We start from the raw sequence: 11,998 nt of genomic DNA on the forward strand, positions 1-11,998 counted from the left end.
AAAATTAGCATTTTGTGTTAATTTTAACATTTTTGTATGTCTCAGAAAGTTCACTAAATGTTTTTAAGTTAAAATTAACATTTTATTTTTTATATAGTGTAATAATAGTGATTTCAATTGAAAGACACATTTTAAATGATTTATAAAAAAATTAGGTAATTATTTCCAGGTTGATATGTGTTATGTCTAAAAAATCCGTTCATATAATTAATTAATAACTGTTGTAGCAACAAAGTGCAAAGTAGCTGCTTGTTGTTCATATTTAACAATGCACTGAAAAAAGCATTTGCTCGTAATGTGTTTCCATTCAGATGACTTTTTATATAGAAATGTGGAGAATAGCTAGTAAACTAGACAGAAAGACGCTTCATTAAGCTGTTCGTGTTCACGAGGATATATTTTGCAACCATTTCATACATTTTTTCTGGATGCTCCCTTTTCATATGTTGTTCAAATACGCACGTACGGTTATATGTACTCTTCATTATGAGAAATATCAGCGGCCCCAAAGGGTATAAAGCGAGCTATACGAGAGTCGCGCTTTTTCGCAACTGCATAAATTATGCTCGTTTGCCTTAGTAAAAATTTACCAAGGCAAACGCTTTCGCATACGCGATATTAAATTCTTATTCACAAATTGTCGGTGAGATAAAGCATGCACTTGACTTCCTCTTTAATAATTCTGCCAAGTACTCAGTATTAACAATAGCATGAAATACCCATTAATGGTCGTGTGACGATGCACTTCGCATTTTTCAGAATTAATAAAAAAATAATTTTCCTGCGCGAAGAAACAATTGGCGCCCTAATTCTCTGTATTTTCCCCCGCAAGACTTCGCGTGCAATATTCGCGAAATTCATCTCCGAATACTATTTTCGCTGCGTACGTTGCTTTTTTTTAAGCATCGCGCCGACACAAAAGACCATTTACAAATTACGTGTCTTTCATTCGTCGCAAAACTAATCCGACGCGGAATGGTACGCGAAAAACGTTCCGAAGGCGTTCCCTCGAATTTTTTCATTGTATTTCGGAAGCAGTCGGCAGACTCGCGCCGTTTCAATTACTTTATGCAAACGTCGCGATTCCGTAATTTTCCGCCCGTATCGATCGTGTTGACGGACCGCCATCGTGTTTACGAAAACTCTTTTCTCGTTATAGGCCATGTTCGTGTGTAACCATTTCCATCGTAACGCGATGTAGTTGTTTCAAAAAAAAAAAAATGACACAGCTCGATACACATCACGTGCTTAAACAAAAACGAGCCTTACATAAAAAAGATTTTATTTCATTCCATTCAGACGTCGCCGATAGACGGCTCGATCAATTTCACTTCGAGTATGACGTGAAACAACGTTGATGCTCGTGAGAAAACAATCAAATGCATTCATGGGATATGCAAAATCTGCATTGAATCGGCACCGATCGTAACACCTCGATATTTGCGCCAGCAAATTCGGACTCGAGCGAATCGAAAACGGAGATAGGCTCGCACTCGCGAAAATATTCGACGGGACAGATACGAATATGGTTTTTTTTTGATGATACATCATGATAAACGATGTAAATTTTTTTCGGCCGGGAAAGAAGGGGACAAACAGTTCCTGTGGCACCTTCGCCACGGACAGAAACAAATTTCGCCTAATCGACAGGACAGCCCGTTCTCTTCGCAGTTATACGTTCCTCTTTTTCCTCTCTCTAGCTAGTTTCCGTTTCCTCTTTTTCCTCTCTCATTCTTTTCCGTCTCGTTCTCTCAGTTTAAACACTATACGTCTATCAAATAGATCAAATGACATATGAGTATTTCCCTTTTCTAAAACTACAAATAATAATTCATATAACTATGAGTGCAACAAATTTTCACACAGGAGAGATATTCTATCTTTAAAAAAAAAAATCTTATTTTTAGAAAGTAAATGTTATATAATTGGCAATTTATTAACAAAGAGTAAAAGATTGTATTTTTTCAAAAATATTTTATCTAAAAATTAATAATTAAAATATATTATCTTAATAAAATAAGCAAAAATAAAAAATTGTAATATTTGAACATACAAAAAATATTTATACAGTCGAGAAATTTAATTTTTAAGTTTCACAAACACACGGTTATTTTTGCGAAGCTATTTTGTTTATATTAAGACATGGTCTTATAGATAATCTAAATTTTTAGATACTTCAGCAAAATTATTCTTTCCATGCAGAAATTTAATGAGTTGCTTACAACTCAACTTGAGGGAAAAAATGCATAATGTACGGTATACAGCGAATACAAAAAATATTCATACAGAGAAGGTTTTTTAACAAAAAATGTCTTATTTAAAAAATAAACATTAATTAGCAATTTATTAAAAATAAGTACGTTCTAAGTACGTATTATAGAACTATTCAGAATTATTCAGAATGGAATCTGAATAAAATTATTCAGTTATTTTCTAGATTGTGTTTTTTATGATATAATTTACGATCAGAATCCACGTTCTAAATAAATAATACGTTGCAGAATATATTTATTATTAATAAATTGTTAATTAATGTTTTTTTCTACAAATAAGGCTTTTTTAAAATCAAAATCTTCTTCAATCAAAACAAATATTTTTTGCACGTTATCTATATATTATATTATTATTATTATTTTTATTAATTTGAGTTGTAGATAACTTAATTGAATTTTTGAATCGAAAAAACTTTGCTAAAGTATCTGAAAATTTAGCTGAATACAGACCTAAAATTAATTTTGTTGGACCATCAAAGTAATTATGTAGAGTGTTCAAATTGATTGTTAGAATGTCGAAAGTTTTTCTAGTATTATTTATCATGCTCGAGTTTCCTACGTAATTATTGTGATGGTCCAACAAAATTATTTTCAGATCTAGCTAAATTTTTAGGTACTTCAGCAAAATCATTTTTTCTGTGTATCAAAATAATTATGTAGGATGTTCAACTGTTAAAATGTCAAAATCTCTTACAGTATTGCTTATCGTGCTTGAATGTCTTAAGGTAGACTGAATAAATTCATCACAGGGCGAATTGGATCAATGTAAATTTTGGGACAGTTAGTCGAGATATTTGTCGTTAATTTTATTATTTCTTTATTTCGAAAACAATTATTTTGATAGGCCAATAAAATTATTTTCAGATCTGTACTTAGCTTTTTCAGATGCTTCAATAAAACGATTCTTTTCGTGTAATATAATTCTTATTGCTATTATAGTATAAAAGAATATCTCTATAAAAGATAAAAATTAAAGATTAAAATTAATGCAAAAGCGGCATCGAGATATCGAAACTCAATGTTTAAATGAAGAACAAAGTTATTTCCGAAGTCGTCCCCGGACATTCACTGTTTTGCAGATTTACAACCTCACCGTCCAATCTATGATATGGCAGTTTCGTCTGCTCGATAGGTATACAGTGCTTTATCCTGGACATGTCTCGTCACTCGCGGGTGATTTACGTGGCCCGGTCAAGAATCGAAAGCCGCGAGCGATAGCTAGAATTGCGGACGCGTTATTTTTTCGAGGGAGCCTATTCATCGGCACCTGTCGTGCTGAAACCGGCTTTCACTGTTGTGGAAAAAGAAAAAGAGACGCGTTCGTATGGCGCGACCATTTAATCGATCTCGCGAACCGCGAACGGAGGTGGCGGAAGTTTGGCGAAGATAAATTTCGGCGTTGATCGATTCTCGGCAGTGCGATAACGGCCACCGGCGATAATGCCGTTTCCCTTCCGTGACCTCGATAAAATCGAGCATCGTGCCGATTTATTTGGTGAATTTTATTTGAGTTGCTGAATCGGGCAAATTAGTGTCACCCGATGCCGTTTTAGCGAGAGGAAAACTTGATAAGCACGCAGACGGCCGCGTATTTTACGTGATTCGCGTATGAATTATAATGCACATAATTAAATGGTTAATTGAAACATACAGATTTAATGGCGGCTGGGAGCAGTGGAAACACGAATGAAATCAGTGTAAGTGCGTTATCGTAAAATATCCGGCTGGGCATGCACGGCTTTTATCACTTAATTGCCTATTAATGTCAAAATTATTAAAATCGTACGAAAGATGCATGCATTAGTGGTATATTTTTTGAATAAATTGCATCGAATTTTTATTTTAATTATTTATAAATGTAATAAATAATATATAACAAAAACGAAATAATCTCCTTATTTTTTTTTAATCTTCTATAAATCATTGCGTATTAAATAATAACAGGGATACGTATTATGTTGCGAATTGCTTCGAAAATATATAAATAATATTTAATGTAATCCGCAGACTATATTTTTTTGTCGCAAACAAAAGAATTGTATAATAAACACTGTGAGCAAGTTTTTATTGAACAAAATAAATCCCACGTTTTTAGCGAATATTGTGATAATACAGCATTGATAGATATTACAAAATATCGAAAAATATTGTAATGGAACATTGTTGTTTAATATCATTATATGCATAGAGCAATGAATGGCCGAATGCGTATATAATTAAAAAGTATATTTGGATGGGAGAGCATTCAAGACACGAATTAATGGCGCGAGGATGTGTGGAACGGTCGGCGGCGCAAAACCGGTGGACAACTATTTTACAATAAAACAGCACACCACACATGCGGGCAAAATAGTTTATCGCGGGCAGGTATACATAAATATTCCATAATGGCATATATTGTTGGCAGTAACTCAAACAGGCAGCGGGAATCTCTATTGGCAAATAGTAAATTAATGAGATGCCAGGTATAGGATTTTATATTTATAACTGGAGAATATTACCGCGTGATTACCAATTTATAGTAAAAGAATTAGATAGAACAGGATTAAATCCATTAATAGTAACTTCGTAAGCTATTTTTAATTAATTTACAAGATTCACGTAATTTTTTATAATGGATATATTTAATCCTCCACCGGCCAAGTTACATTTTAAAAGCATAGTCGATATAATGATTGTAAATTTTGTAATTTAAACCTGTAAAAATAAAATATCCGATTGCTATGATAATAAAAACTTATTAAAATGTTCACAAGTATGCAAGATTTTTTCAAATATTATATTTATATAGTTTGAAATAATATAAAAATCTACATTGAAGTTCAAAGATCTAGGCTGGTAAAAGATGCAAAATTTCATATGGCCTGAGGAGTAAATAATGTAAATGTAGAAAGAAACTAAAATTACATTAATTTATATTTATTAATTATGTGCATTTAGTTGAATAAAGTCTGACAGAAATTGATTTATTGCGAGTGCAAAAGTTTTAATGTATTTTATGATAAATATCGATTGATGATGACATTATATAGTGCAATTTATAGTGGACATTAATCTACAGATTTTAATAGTTGCTGAAAAGTTGGAAATTAATAGGTCGACCATATTTTTATCAAGTTTGTCCTAACTCTTATTACAGGAACACTAATAAAACTGCCTCAAGTATGACATTTACAACTCGCCGATTCATGTAAAGAAAGCACGGCAGTGTCTCCATACTTAGCGCCGAGCCACGTGTTTGCAAATCACAAAATCCATCAAAATTCTTTTTCATCTAAATTAATTCCGCCCTAGTCTACACCAATTAAAAGTGACGTAACAGCTATGTTATAATTTTGCACTCAACAATACAACGATTATGTAACTTCAATCATGTGTTTACATTTCTATTTTGAGAGCGAAATTATAACGTTGATGTTACATTACTTTTAGTTGATAGCGATTGGAATATTTCTTATATTGAAAAAACGTAAATTTTTTTGTATACACAGTATATTACATTGATGCAATTAATCCATTGAGGATCAGAGTTTTCTAATAAAGTAACTTATGGAAGATCTTGCTTTCTAAAAATTTTCAGGATTGCTAAATTCGATTTTGGTCTCAGAATTATAAAATTTAAATTTCAAAAGAATAATTTTATTATCGATTTTAGAAGGTTTTTGATATTTCTGAGTTTGAATGTGTAGCTTGAAAATATTGAAAAAGCGAATAATTAACGTTGAGCTCTTGAGATATTAAACAAATAATAAATTATATAAAACGAGTAATTAAGAGTCTTAATACACAGTAATTGGTGCGATTAGCTTATAAACATATATTTTAATTATAAATCTTACATAACTAAAAACTAAAAAACGTTTGGCTCAATTCGAGTCATCCTCAGCGATATCAAATAATAACAAATGAAAATATTGAATTTTAAAAGAATAATAATTCAGGAAGGAGGATTTAATGTAATGAAAGATCTTTTAAAGATTTTCAAGATTGAATTCTATTTTAATCTTAAGATTCTAAAATACTAATTAAAATACAAATTAAAAAAAATAATTTGATTAGTAAAACTCGGTTTTAGATTTTTGGTGTTTCTGAGTTTAAGTAATCTAAAAATATCGAATTTCAAAAGAATAGTAATCTTTATGAAGGAGAATCCAACGTCAGAATTCATAATCAGAGTTTGAAAGTCAGTTTGAAATTAGTACTAAATGCTTAGATTCAAATAAAACGAAACTGGAAATTTAATGTTATTTTTTAATTAAAAACTTCTTAAAACCGAGTTTCATGTTAATCAAACTTTTTTTTTAATTATAGCCGTCATATTGAATTCAACATTTTGAATTTTGTATTTTTCACCTTAGATTCGAATAAAGTAATTTATAAAATGAAAGGAGATGTGATTTCAGACACGCGATCCACAAAGGGTTATGAAAGAAATGCATACTTACAAATCACCGTTAGATTGGCTGTTTGATAAGTAGTGGCAAAAGACGGCGCCTCAGTGGAAACTTCGCATTTGTATTGACCGGAGCTCTCCAGGGCAAGGTTCTTCAATCTTAACCATCGCTGCTCGCTATTCGCTTTCGTCTATGGACAGAAAGAATAGCGAGGTATTTGCTTTGCTAATGGAGGAATTTTGTTTCGGGACGTGATGTTGTCGTGTAACGACGGATCTGGACTCCGAGTTAGGGCTTTACTTACGCAATGTGTACGTGTACTTTGCGTCCGCCCGACATTACATCCGAGACAATCAACGTTTAATTGTATTGGGCGAAGTAATGGAATTTCCGAAGATAATGGAATCCAATTTTTCGAATCTTGAGAATGTTACAGTAGTCACTGAGACGTACGCATCTTCAAAAGTTCGATGTAAAGTTTGTACATTGTTAAATTCATAAATTATATATCTAATTACAGTTATTTAATTCAGCCACTAAATAAGATAATTAAAATTATATAGAACTTTCAAGTTTTAATAAATTTAAGAAACGTACAAGATGGGATATGGAAGTTAGCGCGGTATGCAAAATTGTTATTTAAAAATATTTTCGCTCATCTTAGATTCAGAAGTATAACATGAGTATAACATGTATTCGTACGTATTCGTATTAGCTTTCGAGTCATCTACAGAACAAAAAAAAATACATATTATATTATTACATAATCTTGTATTTCTGCGAGGGACAACCATGAAGCATGAGTTACGACATAAAAAGAGGTTAAGTGTAATATTGCGCATAATAGCTAAATAATTTGAGACAAATTTCTGATTAGTAGCAAATTCCTAATAGTAGTTTTGTATTAGCTTCAAAATCTTAACTCCTGTCTAATCAAATTCATGTTCGCAATCCTCTGTTATTATCTGGTTAATTATTATCGAAGGGATAGAGATTTTCCTCCCAATATAATTATGTACTCTGATACTCGTGTTCTTAACTGCCGATCATTTGATCTACATAAGATCACAGTCTTTATATGAAATTTTGTAGACGACATTTTTCGTGAATTGTTTGATAGTAAATCCTTTTTGGACTTTAATCAAACGGCAGAGTTTATTCATGCTATAAAAGGAAATATTTGGGTATTATTAATAATTCTTTTACATTTATTCCAAATTGTATTTACAAAATTGTATTTACAAATTGTAAACATGAGAAATTTATTAGTATCTGAGACCAATTTATCATTAATTTTGATAATATTGTTTTTTTATTAGGGATTTTAATCTTTAAAACATGGTATTGAAATTAAAGTCCACTAGATAATCATTATTCTATAAAATTTTAATAATTACAAAAAATTTTTTTATAAAACTTCAGATTTGAGAGGAAAAAGATCCTATTATTCATATATTATTCATATTCTAATCTCCTTTTTGCAAAAGTGGATGCCGAGACAAATAATTCAGATATCTCCCCGCAAAAATTGATTTTTGATAACAATCAAATTTTGGATTAAGTTAATAATTTTTGGAAAATCCTGTTATTTTTCACCTCCATTATGAATTATAATCTTAGATGTACAGAGTTTAAATAATAACAAAAAATATATATATATGTTGAAACGACGAGAATCATCCCCCAATTATCCACATATAATGTAAAACAACAGGGAGGCCTCTAATAAGCTTCTTTTTAAATCCTGCGTAACTATCAGCGATAAAACAACAAGCGATAAAAGGGAGACTATTGGATCCCAATTTACTTATAAATTTCGTTATCAAAGGAGAAAATAGATTTGAGAACAAATGGCACACATAAATTTATCTTTAGAAATATTACAATAGTTCAGAAATAAAATTCATATCTATTAGAATATTAGATGCAGTTTTTATAGCCAAATTTATTGGAATGTTATTAAAAAGTGAAATCATTCAATTTAAAGAAATCAAATGAATCAAAGTGCTTACATTTTTCCATTTCTCAAAACCTGCGGGCATACGATGTTACATGGCTGCCTGCGACCATTGTTCAAACAGTAATGCATTTTGCAGCTAGTTGTTGATAGGGTTAATTAGACTACCGCGTGTTTCTATCTGTCACGTAAGCCAGTGTTCGAAGAGTCGTGTCCCTGCAATCGGAATGGTGACCAGCATGGCGTTGTCTTCACGGACACTGCAACGACCGTTCTCCACGTGCAACTTCATTGATAGCCATAGTGGGGTGAAAGGCGTGGGAACGTTTGCGGCTTATCGATAATTCATGGCCCGTTACCGGAGCCCGAGACACAGTCTCGGTTGCTCTCGCATTAAGTTCGATTAGGTACATCTGTAGTCCAATTAGCTCTTCGCGATATGCGACTAGACGAACGCGACGACGCAGAGAGCCCCCTTTCCTGTCCCGTCATTCAATGTCTAGGAAATCGAACGTTCATATCGATTGTCGAATACTAACTCGATCAATATTGGAAATGTCGTGCACTATGATATGCCAATATCTCGCTGCCGATTTGCGACGTCGCATCGATCATTCGACATCGATCCATTTATTGGATTATGAATATTTAATTCCACGGTGTGCACTGAAAATCTAATTAATTTTTAATTCTAAAATTTTCCTTTAGAACCATTGTGGCGAGCTCGAATTTGATCACGATATAATAATAACGTTATCTAAATTTGATTAAAATAATTGAAGATTAAATTATCTAACTAAAATCGAATTCTCTCAATTTCAACCGAATTATAAATCAATTAATTTAATTATAAATATGTTTTTGGATGATAGAAATTAACAATTAAGGGATCATTATACTGATATATTTTTCAATTCTGTGTACATGCATGAGTGCACTGGAGAGAGTCTGGCTACCAAATATTGAGTGAAATGTTTAATTAATATAATAAAAAAATGTTCGATTACAATAAAAAATAATTTTATGGCGAATTCGATTGGAAGCACTATGCGTACTGATGCATATTAAAGCCGTTGTACAATGATTTAATTTGAGTATAAAAGTGAAATGCAATATTTTGAATTGTAAAATACATATTATATTTTCTCTAATAATACAATAAAATGTATGAGTATTTCAGTATTTAATTGATTTCTATGTTCATGTATAAACATATCTTTATGTTATTTTGTGTACGACGATTTTAATGCGCACTGAGTGCGTCCAATTAAATTTACTATTAGTTCCTTTAATATTTAGTAAGCATTACCAAACATAATAATATAACCAATTATTGATAAAATAATTTTACTTTTTTTAATATTTAGTATAAATGAAGTAATAGATACTAATAGATACTAATATAATAGATACTAATATATATTTATACTAATATAAAATAAAAATATTATTACTATACATAATAATATAAACGACCATTTGTAATATTTACTAAATTTATAGGAAAGTAAATTTATTTTTAGTTATATTAACCGAATATTTGATTGGATTATTATTTCACTTAACATTTGGTAGGTAACCATATTCTTTTTTTAATATGTATACAATGGTTGTCAAAGTTTCTGCCTAATATATAATTTTTCAATCGTTATTATCTATAAAATGAATATTTAATCTATTTTTTAGTTTATATTATAAATTAATGAAATTTTTGTACTCTTCCTCAATTTAAGAACTTAGTTTAAAAATATTTTAAATACTAGACCAAGTACTAGACTATACTCGTATACAAGTACTTTAATATAGTCTAGTACTTGGTCTAGTATTTAAAATATTTTTATTTATAAAGATATATATAGATTTTTATTTATAAAGATTCTTTATCTGAGCAATATAATAAAATTATTCATTGATCGAAAACGTTTGGCAGCTATATATTCGATATTTGTATCGCAATTTTAAGTTTTTCCATTGAGGTTGACTCGAAATATTTTTTGCGTGGAGGAAAGTGGATTTTATCGGTTGCTTTCAATATCATCGTTGAAACGATCGCGCGGAGCGGTGTCGCACCTGATTCGCTGCTGTACGTCTGATAAAAGTACCGTCTCTTTCGTAATTTCCGGCTACATTAACGGCATCTCCGGCGCGGCGGTCGCCTCGTCGATTTTCTGATATTCTGATAATCCACGTGATCTCAGACGCCGAAGAAAATTGCCGTTGGTAGTGACAGACAGTCTCCACGATCGACGATCCGAACTAGCAGTGATGGCTAATTAAAGTGGATTAGGAATTTCAGTCCGTTCGCTATGTTCAGGAGATAGGAGACTCTTTGATCAATTTATTGCTTCATTACATAAATCATTAATTTTTAACAGATTTTATAATTTGGAGATAGAAAATAGCCACTAGAAGCTCGTATAATTACCATCTTTTACAGATGTTTTTTTAAAAGTATGTTTGCACGAACAAGCATAAGTCGTTGTTTAAATTCCACTCGGCGAACTTCCTGCTTCACGTTTAGAGAGACGCGCGCAAAAGTTTCAAAGTTGCATAATGCGCGTCCCGATGACACGACAGGATAGATTACGCTCGTAAACCGTTGTGGAAGGAATGCATTACGGTCGTGAGAATTGAGAGGAAGAAACATTTCTACAAGATGACGTTGATATTTATTGGTTCTTTTAATTCCAAGTTGTTAAACTGTTGCGTATGAACGCATTCAACAAAAATTGTCGGTCATAAACTAGTGGTGCTTTATTTAATGATGAGAAATATTCAAAGTTCCTGGATCGTTTACGAAAGTAGCTCTCGTGAAAGATTCAGGCATTTCTTTAATAAACAGAAATTCTCATGTTTGAAGTGGTTAGAGGTATGGCTTTTTTTCTTAATGTAAATCCTTGCTCGCGCGCGCGCGTTTCTCTTTCCCTCCAAGGAAGCATAAAAAAATGTATCGCCCTCTCAGATAAAATCTTCTCGGATAAAAGCGCAGCGTGTACATACGCACTTGCCTCGGCGTTATGAGCATAAGATGTAATATCTCAAAATGTGCGGTGGAGCTTACGTCGTGCATGCTGGGAAAGTAGCGGATTTCAAGCTACGCGCGCGAGCGTCGCGGCGTCGCGATGACTCGCGTCTTCTGGCACTGTAGGTCGTAAGAAAAGCAAGGAAAAAAATATAAAAATAAAAAAGGGAAATAACGAGGCCGATGGGGACTTGCCGGCGTAATTTTCTCGAGGTAATAAACTAAAAGCATCTCTCCTCGGCTGTGTGCCCTTCTACTGAATCTGCCCATCGTCTACAGGCTCGACTCGCCTCACCTCGCCACGGCTTGATTCACTTCTCTGCTCGGCACAGCGTTGATCTCTCTCTCTCTC

At 32.2% G+C, this 11,998-nt stretch overlaps 1 protein-coding gene across 1 annotated transcript in view; it reads right to left on the reverse strand.

Annotated features, from left to right (window-relative positions):
- The window catches only part of LOC105618847, a 130,243-nt gene that overhangs the window by 98,848 nt on the left and 19,397 nt on the right, over positions 1–11,998 (reverse strand). The window contains exon 3 of the mRNA XM_012200384.1: positions 6,719–6,857. Within this exon, the coding sequence (XP_012055774.1) occupies positions 6,719–6,857 (139 nt within the window). The remainder of the gene's footprint in view (positions 1–6,718; positions 6,858–11,998) is intronic.

This window comes from Atta cephalotes (genome assembly GCF_000143395.1).
Source record: "Atta cephalotes unplaced genomic scaffold scaffold00001, whole genome shotgun sequence".
Lineage (NCBI taxonomy): Eukaryota > Metazoa > Arthropoda > Insecta > Hymenoptera > Formicidae > Atta > Atta cephalotes.